Source organism: Spinacia oleracea, chromosome 5 (genome assembly GCF_020520425.1).
Source record: "Spinacia oleracea cultivar Varoflay chromosome 5, BTI_SOV_V1, whole genome shotgun sequence".
NCBI lineage: Eukaryota > Viridiplantae > Streptophyta > Magnoliopsida > Caryophyllales > Amaranthaceae > Spinacia > Spinacia oleracea.
The window spans coordinates 568807-590330 of NC_079491.1; the positions used below are offsets into that span (position 1 = coordinate 568807).

Below are 21524 nucleotides of genomic sequence, written 5' to 3' on the forward strand. Positions count from 1 at the left end.
ACCAAAAATGCGGTGAGCGTGGATCGAACACGCGACCTTCAGATCTTCAGTCTGACGCTCTCCCAACTGAGCTATCCCCGCTTGTTGATAATTTTGTATATTATATTACATATTCTTATTTATTTATTACGTTGTTAATGAAAAATCAGAAAATTAAAAACAAAAATTTGCGGTGAGCGTGGATCGAACACGCGACCTTCAGATCTTCAGTCTGACGCTCTCCCAACTGAGCTATCCCCGCTTGTTGACATCAGTTATTCTTTTTCATAATTGATAGAAAACAAACAAATTAATAACTGTAATTACAGAGGATGAAGCCGATCAAAATTCCGGCCTTTTGCAAATCGAACATGATACAATGGCTCTTTTGTATTTTTGTTAAAGAGGGAAGAAAACTCCAAAAACTCAGCAAAAGCAGTTAACCAAATAGTTCTGACAATAAGACATTGGAATATCATAATTATAAAATAAAGTAATTTTAACCAATTATTAGATTTGACAAACAGAGATTAAAATGTTTAAATGTGACTGATCATATTACTTTCAAATAATCTGAGGCAATCATATTGAAAATGAGGGGGCCAAAGTAGATGCATAATAGATTAATAGCGATAATACACACTTTCTGCATTAGACAATTTTGCATAGTTTATTACTCCGTATTAATTGTAGTTTATCATCTGTCAAATTCTAAATGTCTCATGCCAATAAACTCAATGATGGAAACAGACTAGCACCTACAAATCTTTATAAACTTGTGGGATACTTTAGTCTTTAACTGTGTCATCACTTTCAACTTTCAAGATTGTCTTGCGCTTTGCTTTATTTTGGGTTTGGCATTATTCCCCTAACTTCCTACTTCGTATTATTGTTTCGGCGTATGCTAAAAGTAGAATATGCATCCATTCTCAATTATGAAGTATATTCTATTCATCCTGGACAAGATTCATGTGTAACAAACCATGCAGAAAGACAGGAAGTCCAAGTAAGGTTTCATCATTTTTCTGTACGGAATGCAACTTGCAAGACTTAGGTTTCATCCTTTTACCTAATTGTTCTATTTAACTGCCCCTTGTCTAAACTTGTTGAATATAATTTGATCCATATCTGAATTTATCTGTTTCTTAATTGACCTCATTGGTCTTAATCTAGACTTATTTCCCTACAAACTCTTAATTTTATGGGTGAAAAAGACAAGGTATTATTGTATGTTATCCTTTACAGCATGAAACAACAGCGTATCACAAAGTTAGAAGAAAAAACAAAGGCTATTGGGAGGAATATCTACGTGATAGAGATCGACAACATATATAGTAAATCAAAGAACGGATCTTGAATTCCAGCCTTACCTCATTTAAGTTCATGAATATGCCTTTCCTTTCCTTGTGGTGTCCATCATCCCTTTGCATTTTGCTGTTGAGAGTTGCCCTGCAATGATTTTGTCTGGTGCCTTTGTTCTTTGACTATTTGAACTCAGAAACTGACAAAATAGGGGGAAATTAAGCTTGATTAGGTAAACTTGATTATCATAGATTACATAACATAAGTTCTAGGCTGCATTTGGTTGGCCCTACATAATATAATGATCTGAAATCAACATTCAACAATCTCTACATTGTTTAAGACCCCCTATTAAAAGTTCAGATAGTCTGAGAAAAATGAACTTAGGACTTCCTCCCCTTCATCTAGACATAATAGTAATATATTAGGACTAGTTATAGGCTAGTAATATTTCATATTAAAATCATGTAAACTGTGTAGAAACTCTTTAACATTTAAGTGTGACAGATTGAGACAATATAAGAACTCTTCATGCTTGGGACTTCGGAGCTGAGTATAATCTAATGTTGTGCAAAAAATAAATTGGTTGTAGATAAGATGACTCACCTGGAAAGCTAATTTAAGTCTTTGGTAACCGGGATATTTTGAACAACAGGCTTGTAGGTTAGATTACTATACATGTCTGTAATCTGTATGATATACAATATTTTTTCTGCTGTAATTTGATTGGATAATAAAATGGAAAAGTTAAGGGGAAAATAATTTTTTTTTCTGCTGTAATTTGATTGGATAATAAAATGAAAAAAAAGGGGAAAATATTTTTTTTTTCTGCTGTAATTTGATTGGATAATAAAATGGAAAAAATAATGGATAAACAAAAATTAAAAATGCGGTGAGCGTGGATCGAACACGCGACCTTCAGATCTTCAGTCTGACGCTCTCCCAACTGAGCTATCCCCGCAAGTTGTATTATTAATCTGCCAGAAATTAAAAGTGCTATTAGCAAACGTCTAAACTTAACTTGTTTCCTCGGATGGTGCTCAATAACAGAAATGAAAAATATACTCCGTACTTGTTTAATAGAGAGACATTTACATTTTCGAGGTGAAAAAGGTGTTGTCCCCAAAATACAGAATGCAAAAAAAATTACAGAATGGAGTAACCTTGGAAATTTCAAGAGAATCATTATTATTATGAGCAATACGAAGACAGTTCAAAGTATACTTCAAAAAACAAATTACACAACCTTAAAGGTTAAAGAATAGCATGATTATCCCATGTTTCAGAAAGCATAAATCACAATTATAGGTTAAACCCGATAATCAGAATTAAGGTCACGATAGTGTAGAAAAGCAATGAGTTGTACTGTCGTTGTAGTAAGCCTTTTGTGCCGAACCTCTAGCTCAATGAAGCAAAGTGCAAGTGAAGATGCCGTTTGACAAAGTGATCTTCTCTGTTCTTGTGACAGCATCAAGAGGAAGGGGAGCAAAACTACGTGACGGTCCATAGAAATGTGGGAACCATTGATTTCCCTCCACAACCTCATATATCAATCCATCCCCAAGCTGTGAAAATGATGATAAGATTTCAGACTGAGGGAACTGATAAATGAAACAAAAAGGTATACAACAAATTCCCATGTTCGTGTATCAATCAACATTTCAGCAAAAACATGGAACAGATTATTGTAATGCATCACTAGTACACTGTACACAACCATCATTCATCTCTTGTCCGTTGATGATTGAATGTTGAGTGTCAATAACAGATTGAAGGTTCAATCTTCCCAATCTTTGAACTAATACATGAATTTTCTTCCTGATCGGGAATTCTTGTGTAAGTTCTACACAATGAAGAAGTGAACAGAGATGCACCCTAGACGGCTAGACCATATCCCATTCCCTGAAAATAGAAGAAAGGATGGAAAAAACTAAAAGAAGCAGGACCAATGAGGTTGAATTCCCAAAAACAATCTCTACCATTACCATTATCATTACCCCATTGCCTCGAAGAGGCTCCCGCAAAAAAAAGATCTCTATTAAAAAAAATCAACTTTGAATTACAATGAACTAAACCAGTGTTCCTAAATTATTAATTCACTTAGCAGTTAGCACAAAGGGTTGAATGAATGAAAACAACTTTCTAGCATTGTATATCTAGTGCTGAACGAGCCTCCTCGTAAATGAATGCTTGAGGCTTTGTATATCGGGATATGGTGTATCATACGGATTTTACACATTATGGTTGGTATGTTATGGTATGTAATCACTAATTCTTATCAAATTGCCAAATGAAGTCAGCAATAAAGCAGTGAACCCATGTTAAATAGATTGATGAAGCTAAAATGATCAAAAGTCAGAGAAACAGATTAAATTCTTCGGAGTTTGAACATTCAACAATAATTTAGAATAATTGCTTCTAGCTGGTGCAACATCTTAATGTTATCCCACTCAGACAAACAGAAAATTTTGCCACTAGAAATTGCACAGAATTACATAACATATGAACAATTGGGAGTTGGGAGTAATGTACACAACTAAATTCCAAGCAAGAACTGGGTAAACACTATAAACTCCAAGCAAGAACGAGACTAAGAAGCCGCGATTCTTATACCTTGTTAGAATCAATTTGAAGTAAGTATAACTCCTCATTAACGTCTTTGAAAAATCTTTGCAAGGTTGGCTGTACCTGAGAATAATACCAAATCCCAACAGCTTAATTTCCATCTTATCACAAAATTCATAACCAATCATACCCATTTAACCTAAAAGATGAAACTTTTGACATAATTCAGTTCAATTTAGACATAAGATATCCAAAAATAAGAATCTTTACAACATTAAATTAAATAAAACAGGAAATCGTGAAATGAAGCCTTTAATCCAAGAAAGTATTGATCAAGGGTTCTAGAGTAGAACATAAATGAATTACAGAAGCCCAGAAATTGAAAGAAAAAAGGGAAGAACCTGAAGAAGGGTACTGAGATGGAAGCAAGCAGTGGAGTTGTCAAGATCACCACCAAAAGTGAAACCATTACTCTGCAATTCATCCCACTCTTTGGCGGTGCTTATCCTGTAAACGTACTTCTCCGTCTCCGGCTTCCCATCGCCCTCCCTCGCCATTCACGATCAACTCGGGTAATCAAAGTTTAAAGCTCCGGTTTAGTGCGTTTTCCGTTTTGTACAACTGGGTAATAAGACTCCGTACTCCCTTTGTCCAAACACCAATTTTTTTGCCCAAAACCCGCTATTTCGGGCCAAAAATAGCGGATATTTCGGACTATTTTCAGACCAGGTCAACTTTCTAACTAAAATGCAATTTTGAGTTGTCTAAAATTCATCCATAAATTAAAATTTCACAAATTCTTATTTACATGGGATGTACGATAAATATTGTACACCAAAGTTAAAGTTAACGTAAAATGCTTAAAAGTTAAGCTTATATATGTAAAGGTTGTCTATTTTTTAGTGATAAAAAATTTCAATTTAATAAAAATTATTTCTTCAAAATTACTAATAATATATAAAATTAATAATTTAACCCTTTAAAATATTTATCTATCAACTTTTTTTAAAATAATATAAAAGTTAGAAAAAACTGGGTAAAAGTTATATTCGTGTACAATAAATTTATTGTACACCTTGTGCATGCAAGACCTTTTGTTAAAATTTTGGGACTAGCCCGAAATTGGGCCTAAATATTCTGCCTAAAGTCCGTTTTTTTTTTTTGGCCGGATCGGATCGGATCGGATCGGGTCAGCGTGCAGGCTCATAATGATCGGGTATATTCCTTAGTTTCATGTTCAAGATGTTTGTTTGCAAGTAAGAATTAACTTCCCATGAAATGAAACTTCTCAAGAGAAGTTACTACCCAACGAATTGAGGTACTAAACCAAACAAGTAATAGAATTCGAGGTAAATTAGTTAGCTTAAGAAAATACAAGTAAATATTTCACAATTTGTACAAGTGTGTCAAATAATTATGAACAACAGAATAAGAATAAGTAGGTAAACATTTTCTTTTACGAGTTACAACACTATTATGTCACGTGGAGTAATTCGTTGCAAAAGGAGTATTGTGTCGTAGTTTTGTTGATCTTCAAATACTGAATTGCTTTATGTCGAACTTTCTTTCACCAAAGCTAAAGTTGTTGCATGCTGAACCTTCCTTTCATTTGTTATTTAAAGCAAATCACCGAGTTTAAACTAACTTAATCTTATTTATACTTAATGTGTAAAACGAATATAACCTTTTACGGACTTTCGAGAATTCAAGTAAGTTTTGGGTGATATAAAGCCAAGTTTGAAAGGGATCAACTTATGTTGGATCTCCTGTAAAAAAAACCTTAAAAGCGAAAAGAAGGGTGACTCGAAATCAGCTAACCTCAACTTTATATCAACCAAAATATCTAGCTCGTAGCTGACCCTGAACTTTTTAGGAACCCGAAAATATCCGAATTTGCACCCAACCTGAGAAAGACCCGAGTCTAATGTAACCCGATAGAGAGTAGAAAGTGAAACCCCAATTTGGTTCAACAATGCTTTGTACGGAGTATTTGTTTAGTGACTAACACGAGTGAGTCGTTGCGACTAACACGAGGGGTCCATGCGCCATTGCAAAGGAAGTTGAAGCTTTTGTTAATCCGCCAACTGCGCTTTTCTTCAACCCAAACAAAACCCCACCGCTCTTGCGCTCTCATCAGTTCCTTCCCAAACAACAATGGCTGTAAATCTGACATCAAAACCTTCTTTTCTTGACCATTCTTTCTCCTCCAACAACTACAACCTTGGTTACATCTCCCAAATTCGCCCCAATTTCGGACAATTTCAACCATTTCATCTCAATGTCACTTCGAATCGTTCTAGAAAGTTGTGTAATTTGCCTCAAATCAGAGCTCAGGCTACTTCAGGTACTCATTCTCTTCATATTTCTGTTTCTGGGTTTTATCATTTCTGTTGGATTTTCAAATGATATAATTCTTGTGTTTTTTTTTGGCAATTAGAGTATGTCCCAGATACCAAATTCTACAAAGTGGAGGCCATTCTCAGGTGCATTTATCTCTCTATCTAATCTAATGAACACCCTTTAATTTAATCTTGCATGACCGGTATGAAAGTCAAATGATAATGTAGTACGGAGTATATGAGAAGTTTGTACACAGAAATTAGTTTTCGTTCCAAAGATTTATGCAGATATTCATGTGCCTTCCAAAGAAATTGCTCATGTGTGTTCCTTTTTCTTTTTCCCTTTTGCTTTGGTGCTGTGGTCAATCTTTTTTTGGTCAAAGACCCTGGAGAATCCCCATGGTTTCTGCGGTAAGAACTAAGAACTATCTTGCACAATTTGTTTGTTTTTCTTTATTTGGGTTTTGTGGAGATTGCAATGCTTCACTTGCTCTTGTATGCTGAATTTTCTCTTAATTGCTTTCTAATTTGCCTCTATATAGTAAGACACTCAAACTGATAAGCATTAAGAGTAGGAAGATATATTGGTTTGTATGGTTGTGTATTTGGGGGAGGGAGGAACTGCTCAAAAGATGAAGAGGAAGAGCAGAGATTTCAATTTTTTCTTTTCATGCATACCATTTTGAAGAAATGTTTAGGTTGCACCGCATATGTCATAGAGAGAATCAGCACGTAGATAGCCACATGTTTAATAACCAAAATCATGGCCAATTACTAATCAAATGGTACATATGCGAATCTACGATGCCTAGATGTCACAAGTCCAAATGTAACTCACAGAAGTGTGTGTTACTAACTTACTAAGTTACTACGATCAGATACTTGGTCTCGTGATATTAAGGCAAGGGTTACTAACTTAATAAGGCAAGGTTTTTAGCTTTTAGGGTATAATAGCTCCTGAGAATGCACTTTCTATGTCGCATTCACTCATGATGATACCATATTAAGTCATGCATCTAAAGTTTCTTCTACTTGAAATATCCAAATTCTAAGTGTAGTTTCCTATTTGATATTTTCATTCTTATTGGCTTCTTTATATGTAAAATTTTGTGCAAAGTTGTTGATATTTTATTCTTATCATATGAACTTTTGCTTGCCAGTATCTTTTGTGTTAAACTCTGCTCACAAATTGCATATTGATCTATATTCGAGATCACTATTACATGCACAGCTTTTTTGGTAGGATCTTTGGACTTTGAATGAACAGATAAGTACATTTCACTGGACATTAGAATACCATATTCATCCACGGTTTACTTTGGTTACATTACTCTTCTTATTAAACACAGCATCCTCTCGGAGATGCCATTTTTGGCATTTCCTAGTACATTTCGCAATTGCATCTTTCTTTCATGACCTCCATTATGGTTATACCATTACTAATTCAAGGCTGCTGCCTGCTGGAGTATCTGTTTATGTGCTGGTTTTCATTAGATCATACTTACAAAAATACATCCATAATAGTTAATTGGTCCATTTTGAAACTACTCAGTTGCTTAAGCTCTAAATGTTTCTTTTAGATAATGTGCATACAACATTATTTTTGATAGTCACGAATCACGATCGTTAACCTGAACAAAGTGAATGGTTAATCAAGAGTCAACTGTAAACTCGTTGGAGAGATCATAACTGACGGATATAGTCTGATGGGTTGAGACTTGAGAATTGAGACTGGCACAAGGCCGGCTTCCATAACTCAGGCTCTGTTGGATGTATTATATATACAGGTCTTCTCTGAGGCCTGCAACTTTTTAGTGTCTCTTTCCAGATTTGGACAAATATGTTCCATATTAAGATAGTACAGCTTTGCCATTGCACCTACGCCCTTTTTATATAGCCTGCCAATTAGGAATGCCATAACATTCCTATTTATTCAGGCGAGATGAGAATATGTACATTCATGTGATGACTTATCGTGGTGTGTCTCGTTAATCAATTGTCCATAACTTCTCTTAACATCAAGCAGCAGAAAATATCTCCAACTGGGAGTGCATGACATGATTAGTTGGGGTTGATATACTTACATCACTTGCATGGAACTCATTGCCTTTTGTTTCTGTATTGAGATTCTCAACCAATTCGTCTTTGTTTTCTGGGATGGGGATTTTTGGCTGAATTGAAGGCTTTGCTGAAGATGGGTATTCGTGGTGTCACTGTTTCTGATGTTCGGGGTTTTGGAGCACAAGGTGGAGCTGCAGAAAGGCATGCTGGTTAGTACTTCCTGGTTTTCTGCCAGCGTGCTTAACTTTTCAAATAGCATATCTCAATTTTATGTGTAAAGCTGTAAATCGAAACTTTTTGTGTCAAGTTATGATGTTAGGCAGCAAAGGTGACCATATGGCGCAAAGACTTCATTAAAATATTAAATCATAGCCTTCGATACTATCCTGGCTCGCAATGTCCCTTATGAAGGACTTCCGACCAGTGTCACAACACCTAAATCACTCCTCGTTTTAGAGATTTTTTTTAAAGTCCAATGCTTTGCAAGCTCTCTCTTGTTCTTTCACTTCGGCATCATTTGTATGCCTTTTCTCCAGAAGTCCTTCCTATTGGGTTGTGAATTTGTGATGAGCACCCACTCTTGTGAACCTTAGCAGATTTTACCTGCCAACATAACTGGAGTTCAGTTGTTTCTCTGTAATACTCCCTCCATCCTGAAACAATATCTACATTGTGCGAAGACTCCTAACCCATAGAATAACAGATGTCCAATGATTTTAGAAAATTACCCTTCATATTTTCTCGTCATTAGGAAATAATGTAGTTGCATACTTGCATATTAGGAAATGTATCATCTTTTTCCGTGATACTAAAGTGCTGAACACTCTAGTATATGTGACTACCAGACAGTGGGAGTAATTACTTGGAAGGAAGCTGTCTAGAAGTTCCTGGTATAGAGTAGCTCTTTTTTCCCCTGTATTTTGTTTTGTGTCTGCTTGTTTCTATGTTTTGCAGTCTTTGTGCATAAGGTTTTTTTTTGTTTTTGACTTTTTTCCCATTTTTTTGCAGGTTCTGAATTTTCTGAGGACAAGTTTGTAACCAAGGTTAAGATGGAAATCGTGGTCAGCAAAGATCAGGTGTTTAATGTTAAAGCTAATAGTATACTATAATAGTTCTCCAACCTCAAACATCCAATTGTCTTCTCTTGTGTCTATGCAAACTATACATGTGATAACGTTATTCCATTGATCCATTGCGAGCCCTATTTTGATCTATTGAATATTGCTATTATACCATTTCAGGTTGATACAGTAGTAGACTTAATAATCAAGGAAGCACGCACTGGTGAAATTGGTGATGGCAAAATATTCGGTAAGATGTCTTTGAGATAGTTATATTGTCCATATAATTATGAAATATATTTATCAGCAGTAGTTGAGAAGATTTCTTCACTCTAGAAATACAAGATTTAGATTCTTGCTAAATTTTTTGTACGAAACTAAAATTGTACGAAGTATAAAACTCTGCCATCTGTCTTGTACACCCTCCCCAACAAACAAACCAAAAGATTTAGAATGAAAAAAACTGAATGGAACTTCAAATCAGCTGCTCTATTTTCGTTTGGAAATTTGATGTACTGGAAATCCTAAAAGAAGATCATGAAATCAAAAATTCACTCAGTTTTGAACTATAGTTCTATTCAGTTTTGCTGATATTTCTCTAACCTGATTTGATGATGAAATTCATTGACTGGACGGAATGTGATGATTTGTGCAGTGCTGCCCGTTTCTGACATCATTAGAGTGCGCACTGGTAATATATTCTTTTCATTAGTCAGCCCCCCCTGCAGATTTTTCAGCTCCTCTTCATTTTAATGGAGTTTGCTTCTTGGCATGTTGGTGATATGCAGGTCAGCGAGGAGAAGAAGCAGAGAGGATGTCCGGAGGCCGGCAGGACATGTCAAAACACGGCAATGTTTAGAAAAGTTTAGGGCATTGGGTAAAACATTGAGGAGCCTCATCAAGTTTTTGCAACTCTTTGCCCAAATTTTCTAACTTTCTTGAAATGTTGATGATTTTTAAGTTGCAATCAAAAAATAATGATTGTTACAAAGTATTTTTCTGTTAATAGATTATTCTGAATGACTGTATCAGTTTTGTAGAATGTAGACCCTTTGCACATGTAACTAATAACAGGGAGAGTAGTTTATTCATGGAGGAAGTAAACAAGTTCTGTTCTAGAAATGATTATATCTAAAACAAATTCTCATGATAATTGCCTAATTAGTATTTACTTTCTTTAAATGACCAAATGGTAAATAGTATGAATTCATGAACAAGATTACAACACTTTGAAGTTTGAAGAAGAACAAAATAAATCTTTTGAAAGTACATACTTTTTCTGATCTAAAATACTTCAACCCTGTTTGGGAACTAGCGGTTAGTTGGTTTGACTAACTACTTTTATTAGCTGAATTGACTAGCTAATTGAATTAGATGCTTGTGTAAAGTGTTTGGTAAAGTAATTGTTATTTGCTAGTTATTTAAGTGTAAATGATCGTTAAAGACATAGATATAAACTAATCTAAAATTCTCTTTCAAACCTCTATTAACCAAACATTTCCAATAGCTTCTTAAATGGTCAAATTTCTAATTTTCTTTAACACCTCTCATACGTAAACACCTCCATACCTTCGTTCTTTGAAGATGTACCCACCTTCCATTTTTAGGTAACTATATCTAAGTCATCTCCTCTAATGATTATGTGATGGTCAAAATAAAATTAGAATGGACGGCAAATGTTTTCCCTTTTCATTAAAAATCGTGGTTTTCTTATTCTTAGGTGGCTAATTAACAATGGAAAAAGATTCAGCAACTAAAATAAGGCTTCCATGCAATTGGGAATTGGGATATTCCACACACCTCACCTCATTTCATCTCATTCCAAAACATAACTTTCTTCAGATTTGTTTCCTCTCTCTCTCTCTCTCTCTCTCTCTCTCCTTTGCTCAGGTTCTCTACCTCTTACCCTTTCTCTGTTTCTTTACAATTCGTGTTCTTTTCAATAATGTCTTGAATTTTGATGCATGATCTGCTAATTGTATGATGCTAATGCTTGATTTATCATAATTTCATGAATCTCGCTTTTGATTTGCGGTTTAGTATACAGTTAATTGTACATTTGTTTTTGTAATTGCTGTCATGCATAAATTGCCTGTCAATATTCAAGTGCTAGAGAAAATGTGATTGAGTAAAATTTCTGGATTGTAATTTGTGTAATACGAATGAAGATCATGTCTTTCTAGTTTCTACAGCTGAATTATCCAAATCAAAATTTGGAAGATAATTGGTTCTTGAGTATAATGTGGCTTAGATCTGGGTGCTAGAAACCAAAATTCATGGAGTTGGGAATCTAATTAGCAATTTGTCTTTAGAATTCAGCTTATCTTGGTCTCACATTTCGTCAAATCAAACCATTTGGTCTTACCACATTTTAGCTTATATATTTGATCGTACAACCATTTAATACACTGGAAATAGAATTTTAGGGTCTAATCCTCTGTTACCTGATTCGCTAGTAAAAGACTACGCAATTTGCTTCCTAATTTGCTAAATTGGACCAAAATGGTACCATTTTCATGTTATAATTCGCTTTTTTGGTTCGTGGTTTGTGGGGGTGATTAGAGAATTAGGTAACATTGGTCTATTCTGTATTAGACATGACGTGAACAACACAAAAGATGATTACGTTTTTCTATTGCAATTTGATAACAAATAACATTAAGGCTTGTTTTAGATTGTTCGAGTTAATAGGAAGCGAAAATGGGGCTTTCTTTTGGCAAGCTGTTCAGCAGACTATTCTCGAAGAAGGAGATGCGTATACTTATGGTAGGTCTCGATGCGGCTGGTAAGACCACCATCTTGTATAAGCTCAAGTTGGGAGAAATTGTCACTACCATCCCAACCATTGGTAAGTACATACATCTTCATTGCATTTCAAGTAATAAGGTAAGATCTTATTCTTGATGCTTTCGTTTTTCTTTATTAAACAGGATTTAATGTGGAGACTGTTGAGTACAAGAACATCAGCTTCACTGTGTGGGATGTTGGAGGTCAGGATAAGGTATATACTATATATATTGGTTAGTTGATGCATGCCTCTCTGTACATATTTATTGTAGTAGTCCACCATTTTTAAGAATTACTTGCTTGAACAATCAATGATATTCGAACTGTTTCTGCATTGTTGTTTGGAAGTCAATCCTTGGTAGGAAGCAGAACGAAGAACTCGTTTCTCTCATATAGGAAATTTCTCACTTTCTCAGAGTTGCATTGTTGTTTGGAAGTCAATCCTTGATAGGAAGTCAAACTTAGAGCATTTTTAGCGTCCATGTTATTTGCACGTTTGAGTTGGAGAAGTCTTTAGTGTACGTCCATATCTAAGAAGTCGAGCTACAATTGGGTTAGAGAATACAAGGAGGCATTAACCTCTGACGGGTTGTCTTGATCCCGTGACTACTGACTAGCATTGCATGCTCAAATTGGTGAAGCAAAATGCTGAGCTTTCTCAATTCAGTGCTGCAATTTCTGTGTAAATTTAGTATCTTTCTCATCCTTAATAGTATCTCTATTGCACTAGACTGTGAATTAACCTGGAAAAGATAGAATGTTACTAATTGCATTCAGAAGAATCATTTGGGATTACGGAGTATATTTTAATACTCATCATTCAATCACCAATTTGAAATAATGAAATTAAATACTTGGATTTCAGATTCGTCCGTTGTGGAGACACTACTTCCAGAACACACAAGGACTCATCTTTGTGGTTGACAGTAATGATAGAGATCGTGTTGTTGAAGCGAGGGATGAGCTTCACCGGATGCTGAATGAGGTAGTTAATTACCCTCTATTACAAATTAACGAGCAATGCACTGCACTGCACTGCACTCCATTGCAATGATCACTGAACTGGTTGATTGGGTCCCTTTTTGCAGGATGAACTAAAGGATGCAGTCCTACTAGTGTTTGCTAACAAACAGGATCTTCCAAATGCGATGAATGCAGCAGAAATCACCGACAAGCTCGGTCTCCACTCCCTCCGTCAACGACACTGGTAAATACACTACCCTCTTCTCTCCTCAATCTTGTCCAGTCCAATCCAATCCAATCCAATCCAACCATTCCCCTATCAAGTATCAACAAAATGCCTTATAAGATTACGCTAGACCTGATTGTGCTGGGCGGGCCGGGTTTGTGCTGGGTCGAGACATACAAATCAGCCCATCATGTTGGGCCGATTTTTATGTGCCCAAACCCGCTTTTCCGAGCTTAAAACACCGGGCTTTCGGCCCCGGCCAAATTTATAACAAAAAATGTAGTTTTATGTTGTCCAAATTCCAAAACCCGTCAAAATTGTTAAAATTTCTGGCCGAGACGGTCGGGGCCCGAGAATCGGACCTAAAATAATCCCTTGCTCTGAGCAAAATCAAAGTACTAAAACTACTTGAACAGGTACATCCAGAGTACATGTGCAACATCAGGTGAAGGGCTGTATGAGGGTCTAGACTGGTTGTCCAACAACATAGCAAGCAAGGTAAGCTGCTGCAATACATGCAATTCACACTCATCAGTGATTATTTAATGGCTTACATCTAATTTCATTCGATTGTCTTGTTTTACTGACAGGCTTAAATGAAAGCATCTCTGATTCACATTTAGAACGAAGATAGTTGAGTTTTCACCAGCATTTACAGGACTTTTGTTATTACATTACGTTGCAAGTTTTTCATAGCTTAATGTTGTTCAGTGACAGTTTAAGCCATTTGCTTCCTGTAGTCTAAGTTTGAGACATGAGATTGATTAATCAATTACTTGTAATATTATCTTGTCAGAGCTGTTATAGTCCTCTGTCATTCTTTAGAACCTTATTGTAACTCCTTTCATTTTAAAGTTGAAACCATGATAAAATTTGCAGAATTTGGCGGATCTGTGACTTAAATACCTGATGTAGTGGTGTAAACTTGTAATGCTCTCTATATCTACTATATATGAAATCAACTGCATAACCGGTTCAACTAAGGCTTTTATTTTTATTTTTTGATTTGCTCATTTAGCGAGGAAAAAAAAAAACTTAAATGTAGATTGTAAGGTATAACCGTATAACCTGTTGTACCTGTAAAATTTGCTCATTTGTCAAGATTGATTGTAACTTTATGTTAGTATATTTAAAGGGTATTACGTTTACGACAATTGATGAGGGTGATCAACAGGGATAAACGAGTTTGGTCCCCCATTAAGAACATAATGTATGAAATTTGTGACATATTTCCTAATATTAATAAGACCTGAGATAGAAGTCCACAACTAATCCATTTGCTTAGGAAACAAAAATACATTAATCCACGTTTAATTAATTAGTACGGACTACATTGTAGTAAAAAAATAGTACTAGTTGGACATATGCATGAGTGCAGGAGGATATTTTACTTAGTTCCCAATTGAATAAAATTGGATTTATGTCTAATACATAATTCATGAGCTCATCAAACCCGTCTACATCCTTTCTTTTTTGTTTTTCCGTTTAAACCAAATGCAAAAGCATTCAACTTAATAGACTTTTTCCTTCATCTGTAATTATCGGATCTTTCCCTGTGTCAATATCTTCTAACCTTTACCCTTTTCAGTACGTCTTCTTAATTAGGTGTAGTACCAAACAAATATTTACCCAATTTTGTGACGTGCAGTATAAAATTATAAATACTGATCTAATCTCCTACGTACCAAGTGAAATTCAGGTGAATAAAAATATAGAACGCGCGCACAAATGCAATTGTTATCATAATCCTCAAGCCAAACAACTTACCCATAATATAACTATTAATTAACTACGTATATACGTACGTTTTAGTATTTTCCAAATCTTAAAAATTGATCTCTATTATTCTCTAATGAATTCAATAGATCCTAGCTACCCCTAATATATACACAAGTATATATTGTCTTTATATGCAATTGATCAATGAAAATACGGATTTTTCACCAAATGCCCTCGAGGTTTACTTTAATGCACCAAGTACCCCTAAACTTTCCAAAATGCACCAAATACCCCTGACATTTAAAACAATATCATCAAATACCCTTATTGACCATTTTCCGTCTATTCCGTTAACTTTTCCGTTAACATTTCTTTTCCTCATTTTTCTTTATTCTTTCCCCTTCTCATGGAAATCTTTATCCTCTTCCTCAACTTGAATCCAAATCATCAATTATCCACCAATTTCTTCAAATGTCGCAGCCATCCACTACTATTGTTTGTTGCTAGCCAGAAATCTCCACCCACTATCCTCTTTCTTCCGATCTGCATTTTCGGTCTCCTCTCTTCTTTTCTCTTCCACCCATCCTTGTAGTGAAGCCCAAACCCAAAATTCGTCGGGATTTTTTGAGCAAATCCAAAGCAATTTCGCACAAAAAAAACTGAATTGTATATCGAATTATATACTTAATGAGCTTTAATTTTCATCTGGGTATCTCGAATTTTCTCTTGAAATTTCAACAATGGTGATGCAGATTTCTGGGATTCAAAAGGAAAGAAACCAGATTAAAACTTGTGATATGATGCAAGTTGTGGTGCTTGGAAAACCCGAGGTAGCCGACTGTGAGCACCCAAAAAAATCACCGAACATTGTAGCTTAAACCTAGCAAAAAATCAATTTGATTCAATTGGGATTTTCGTCAATTTCACTTTTTTTTGTTGATCTGAAAAATTGATAAATTTTGACTTGGATATGAGAAAACTAGGTACGATTGAAGTAATGATCGGTGGTTGAGGGATGGTGTTCAAATGTCGGAAGCGGCGGAGCCGTGGTGGTTGGATTTGGTGGTTTGGGGAAATTGGTTTCAACTAATAGAAATTAGCATTGGTCTAAGGGATGCAGTTGGCCGACGTATGTAGCAAGCAAAAAGGGGGAGGGGTTGGTCTGGATGTGGAGGTTCGAGTTTTGACAATGGTGGATAAGAAGAGGATGATGATGATGGCGTTTAGCAGAGGACAGAAGTGAAGAGGAAGCCCAACAGATGTTTTGGGTTTTTTTTTTTTTTTTTTAAGATAATAGTTAATTAATTATTTTAGGGGTTTAATTCATTTAATTAAGGTTTAATATTAGGATTAATAGAGAAATGGGTTGAGTAAGGGCAAAAAAGTAAACACACGCTAACGGAGACTTAACGTATGTCAGCCTCAAGGGTATTTGATGATATTGTTTTAAACGTCAGGGGTATTTGGTGCATTCTGGAAAGTTTAGGGGTACTTGGTGCATTAAAGTAAACCTCGAGGGCATTTGGTGAAAAATCCGATGAAAATATAGTCAAAAGGCAAATTTTAACTTAATGCTACTAAAAGACTATTTTCTTGAAACTTAGTGCCGACATATATCTTATCTTAGAAATCTAGTGCTCCTGCTTTTTCTTGCTTGCAGAAAGAGCAACAAAAAGCAAGCAGATAAATAGTATGTAGATGATATTCGATCTTAAATCTTACACGTAGCTGAATATCAACTTCTCATCTTCATAGTTACTCCCACGTAAAAAGAGTTTCACCTTGTGACCACGAGATTATAAGACACATCCCGAACCAACTACGCCGACCAAACTAGCTTAATTTGATGATATAGCTTGTTTGTAGAATTGTAGCAGTGCTGCTCCCAACCGTGTACCATGGAGCATGGAATCCCCTCCTTCCCCCAAAAGAAAGAAAAATCAAACGAACTCTTTTATATATTACTAGTTGATGTACATACAGTATAAGTTAAAAAGTATAGGACAACAACGACCATTTGATAACATGTCAATTGTCAAAATAAATTAAATTTATTTTGTTATCGTTAACCATATCAAATCGTAGATGTCCCCTTCAACTACTTCTAATTTTTTATCTCTGCATGTTCTGTATTTTTAATTTTTAATTCCGTCTGATTTGGCCTTTGATTGCATTGCTTTATAAAATTGCTGTAAATGAACTATTCACAGGTACGTGATTGTCAAATTTTATGACTAGTTCAAACTTAAAGAACAACCACGTACGATAGAAACAGACACCAACTATATATCATTAATCTTATAGTTCACATAATACATTAAGAAGATTAATCAACTTTTTTTGATGTTCCAATGCAAGCTTGGAACATCAGAATATATAAGTACGTACTCTTTAGTAACCAAAAAGTCTTATGTACGTACTCTTTAGTAACCATTTATCTATAAACAATTTAAGTAACGTACTCTTTAGTAAGCATTATTTATAAACAATTTGTGAACATAACTTCACCCCTTCTCTTACAATTAATATAACTCTCACGCATTCACACTATTCTTCCAAACGTATAAACAAAAACAAAGCACTCAAAATTATAAAAAAAACAAAATACAAAATACAGTTCCCTATATACAAAATGAAACCTAAAAATAAAGACACAAATTTAGTCCCTAAACCTAATTAATAACTAGCTCGATCCTCTAAACCTAAGCAGCAGAAGGTGCAGTAACATAGTTAACAACACCTGCCTTTGACAAAGCTTCTCTAAACGAAACAGGCTTCATAACACCACCACCACCACCGCCGCCGCCGCCACCAGAAGCAGCTTCGGCAGCAGGGTTGTAATCCAATGACGTGTCATTATAAACATCCCACCACATCTTTACTAACATTTTTATGTCTTCCCTTTCCATGTTCTCTTCTTTCCCTGTAAACCTCCATGGCTTTGAACCCGCCGCGCAGTAGTGCACCACCCTCACCTTGTTCAAGTCCACCTTCTCCGGGTGCCTCCATAGGAAGGCTAACACTAGGTTGTAGTCAATTGGTAGTGGCTTGAATTTGTCCTTGAAGTACATGTTCAAAAAGTCCTACAAATCCAATTACAACACCATTTTTTTATTAATTAATTGTCCATTTAAACTACACTATCAATGTGATTACGTACATGATTAAATAAATTTCACTATTGTATCTTTTCAAATACAAATTGGATGGGTCACGATAAACGTCTTACCCTAACATTTAGTTGTGATAATCCTACTTGGCAAAATTCTAAATGGTACAAATAGGAGTCACGTAGGTCATACGTCGTCAAAATATTTTACTTTACTATCAATAGAATATTTTTACTGTGAAAATATAAAAATAGAAAGTTAATACTCCCTCTGTTCTTAAATATGGTCAATATTTAAACGTAAATTTATCCAAATATATACGTTAGAAAAATATCAAAGTTTAATATTGTTAAACAACACATTATGAACAAAAAAAATACCACGTGAATATGTTTTGGAATACGTATTGGAAAAAATCAGAAGATACTCTCCCATTGTGAATAGTATTAAAATTTTAAAAGTGACTTATATTCAAGAACAGAGTGAGTACGTATTAAAAAAAAAAAACATTTATTATATTTTTAATAAATTAAAATATTACTCAATAAGATTTTCTTATTTTTTCATAAAGAGTATAATAGATTATATAAGTTAAATATTTTAATTTTCAATTACGTTCACGACACGTAAGTACGTGTTATCATGATTATGACTCGGCTGAAAGATGGCAAGTAACGACCTATGTCATTTTTAAAATTAGATATATTGATAGTTAAATGTTAACTTAGATTCCATACACATAATAAGTGAATAAGTGAATGGATAGTTCAGTTGGTTAGAGTTCCAGGTGATCTTGGGATAAATTCTCATCCTGGCCTTGTGGCTCATTTGCACCAAAAAAATATAAGTGAAAAATTTAAAGAACAGAGGCAGTACCTGCTCAGCAAAGGAGGTAGGAGGGGTTTCTTGAAGCTTCTTAAGGATATCATGATAAGTAGGAATACTAGGCTCATACACAAAGAACCCAGCATTGAAATAGAGTGATGGAAGTGGGCCGAGCTCGGCGGTGGGCCATTGGACTTTCTCAGGGCACTGTTGGCAATATCCGATCTTATATTGAGGGGTTTTACTCCATGATGCCTCACAAAAGCAGTCCATCACAGCATAGAAATACCCATTTGGTAAATCAAATAGATGGTCTATGTTTTTAAACACTTGGATATCTCCATCTAAGTATATCAGCTTCTCGTACTCCACCAACTGCCATTTATTATTAATTCACCCACCACACATATATTAGTAATTTTCTATTTCGTTTTATATCATGTATGAATTGTAATAGTTACAAAAGTAAATATACTCTAAATTATTGAAAAATAGACCTGAATTGGGAACTAAAATGGTACGGACTACTCACATTTTTACGTGAACAAAATAAATATTTAACTGTTTTATTATTGTTAATTAGTTTAATCTTAATGTACATTTCATGATATCAAACTTTATATTTCGTACTATCTCTATTTCTGAAAATTCTGTACGCTTTAAAATATGTGTCCAAATTATAAAAACTTTAACCGTAAATTCTCAATCATATATACATCAAAACATTACATTTAAAATCTTATTAGATTGGTCTCGATATATATTTTCAGAATATCTAACATTTTATAACTTTTTCATATGCGAAATTGGATATATTAGTAGTTAAATATTAGATTAGAGTTCGTGCAAATAGTAATTGTAAAGAACTTTCTGAAACGGAGGTAGTATATTTTTATAACGACTCATTTATTACGCAATTAATCTATATGACTATGAGCCTTTGATCACTTACTTATTATGCAATTAGTCTATATGATTATGATCACTTAATGGTTAAAGCTGAAAACACGAGTATATCTTATGATCGAATTCCCTATTTGTAAACCATATTACGCAACTAAATAAAGATATTGAATATGGATAGAAATATGCATTTTTATTTTTGTTTTTGAGATCGGATAGAAATATGCATGGAAAAGCGTGTAAAATATAAAACTTGAATCGGAAGAGATTCCAGGTGTACTTACAAGACTTTAACCGATGGACACGTGTAGAACAAAATCACAAGAAAAAAAAAAGATAGAAATTCCATGTCATACCTCCCAAATTCGGAGCTTAGAATAGTTGATGACGTAATAAGCATGAGCAAACTGGGTATTATTTTGTGGCGGGTAAATGGGTTCGATTTCGCGAACAATACAACCCTGCGACACCAATATTTCGCGGTGATCTTCAGGGACATCAGGTAACACCGCCACAACCAAAGGATAAGCACTTTTTACTTTCCTTAACCCTTTGATTAACCCAACTACTCCTTTTACATAATCACCGTTTCCAGCTAAGAACGTCACGAACGCTCTACTGGGTTGACTCAGTGGTGTCTTTGTAAATCCGACCGAGTCAACTCCGCTCTTTACTATTTCCGGGGCCATTTAGGAAAAGTTTGTCAAAAAAGATGAGAAGATTTAGATTTGGTACTGTTTTGTTTTGTTGATGTGTTGTGTTTGAAGTGGTGGTAATTAAAGGGTAGAAAGAGTTGTTTATATAGAAGTAATCAAGAAAATGGAGGTGTAATTGAACATGATGTAGATGGCTGCCACGTCAGTGGCTGAAGAGATCAACGGCTACACTTGACGGTTGCAGAAGGTTCTGGAACGGGGCCTACTATCATGCATGCTTTAGAAGCAGCTAGATAATTAATTAAGAGAAGGAGGTTATTGCGAACTCGTGATGATCAACATATTTTTATGTTTTATTTAATTAATTTGTATTTGGTAACATTTTGGTCATAAGTACAACGTATTATCACATTGGAAAATTGTGGCTTTTGATCATGGTGATCGGCAAACCTATCCCACTTGAATAGGCTACTACGTACGAAGTATAACTTTTGCTCAAGGGAAGTCTAAAAATTAATATATGCAACGCATTAGGAGTTTAGGAGTACACTCTATTATTAATAATATTATATATATAATAATTACTAATTAAGTGAGAGTGATGGATAGCTCAGTTGGTTAGAGCTTCCATCCCGATTCCAAATAATCCTGTGATTGAATCTCATTCCCGCCCTTGTGGCTCATTCGCACAAAAAAAAAAAACTAATTAAGTCGAATATTAATAGTTTCTATCTGATAGATCATATATACCGTTTTCATTAGTAATATCATAGTAGCTTGATCCTTATATTACGTATAAAATAATATTACCCCGTGTAATAAGAAGAATAGTTCACCTGATCTACACTTATTTAATTTGACGGTAGCCGGTAGGCGGTAGGGGGAGCAAGGCAAAAACATCCTTAAGCAAACCGAAGGAATCTAGTAGAAGGTGCGAGTAAATGGGGACCTGATTGGGCGGACATCAGCAAATACAGGCCTTGAAATTGGTATGATGGGCCTAGTGGACCATTGAAAATGTAGTGACA

At 34.9% G+C, this 21524-nt stretch overlaps 4 protein-coding genes and 3 non-coding genes across 7 annotated transcripts; 2 read left to right on the top strand and 5 right to left on the bottom strand.

The window, feature by feature from the left end:
* Positions 1–8: 8 nt before the first annotated feature.
* On the bottom strand, positions 9–81 carry TRNAF-GAA (transfer RNA phenylalanine (anticodon GAA)). The gene has a single exon. It is a non-coding gene; the product is annotated as a tRNA-Phe (tRNA).
* An 87-nt stretch (positions 82–168) lies between these two features.
* On the bottom strand, positions 169–241 carry TRNAF-GAA (transfer RNA phenylalanine (anticodon GAA)). Its single transcript has one exon. It is a non-coding gene; the product is annotated as a tRNA-Phe (tRNA).
* Positions 242–2169: 1928 nt separating this feature from the next.
* On the bottom strand, positions 2170–2242 carry TRNAF-GAA (transfer RNA phenylalanine (anticodon GAA)). The gene has a single exon. It is a non-coding gene; the product is annotated as a tRNA-Phe (tRNA).
* Positions 2243–2440: 198 nt separating this feature from the next.
* On the bottom strand, positions 2441–4484 carry LOC110775714 (uncharacterized). Its single transcript, XM_021980325.2, has 3 exons — positions 4248–4484; positions 3895–3969; positions 2441–2846 (listed from the first exon to the last, which is right to left on the bottom strand). Exons 1-3 carry the CDS (start codon positions 4401–4403, stop codon positions 2685–2687), a joined length of 393 nt encoding a protein of 130 aa, XP_021836017.1. The 5' UTR covers positions 4404–4484; the 3' UTR covers positions 2441–2684.
* Positions 4485–5853: 1369 nt separating this feature from the next.
* LOC110776429 (nitrogen regulatory protein P-II homolog) lies at positions 5854–10460 on the top strand. Its single transcript, XM_021980994.2, has 8 exons — positions 5854–6190; positions 6284–6329; positions 6569–6596; positions 8368–8455; positions 9255–9322; positions 9488–9557; positions 9963–9998; positions 10096–10460. Exons 1-8 carry the CDS (start codon positions 6001–6003, stop codon positions 10164–10166), a joined length of 597 nt encoding a protein of 198 aa, XP_021836686.2. The 5' UTR covers positions 5854–6000; the 3' UTR covers positions 10167–10460.
* Positions 10461–11040: 580 nt separating this feature from the next.
* On the top strand, positions 11041–14164 carry LOC110776438 (ADP-ribosylation factor 1). Its single transcript, XM_021980998.2, has 7 exons — positions 11041–11197; positions 11982–12155; positions 12238–12308; positions 12960–13079; positions 13183–13301; positions 13700–13781; positions 13874–14164. Exons 2-7 carry the CDS (start codon positions 12008–12010, stop codon positions 13877–13879), a joined length of 546 nt encoding a protein of 181 aa, XP_021836690.1. The 5' UTR covers positions 11041–11197; positions 11982–12007; the 3' UTR covers positions 13880–14164.
* A 3302-nt stretch (positions 14165–17466) lies between these two features.
* On the bottom strand, positions 17467–20623 carry LOC110776445 (galactinol synthase 2). The gene is made up of 3 exons (XM_021981009.2): positions 20197–20623; positions 18989–19312; positions 17467–18085 (listed from the first exon to the last, which is right to left on the bottom strand). The coding sequence occupies exons 1-3, from the start codon at positions 20527–20529 to the stop codon at positions 17705–17707; spliced, it is 1038 nt and encodes a 345-aa protein (XP_021836701.2). The 5' UTR covers positions 20530–20623; the 3' UTR covers positions 17467–17704.
* Between the last annotated feature and the right edge of the window lie 901 nt (positions 20624–21524).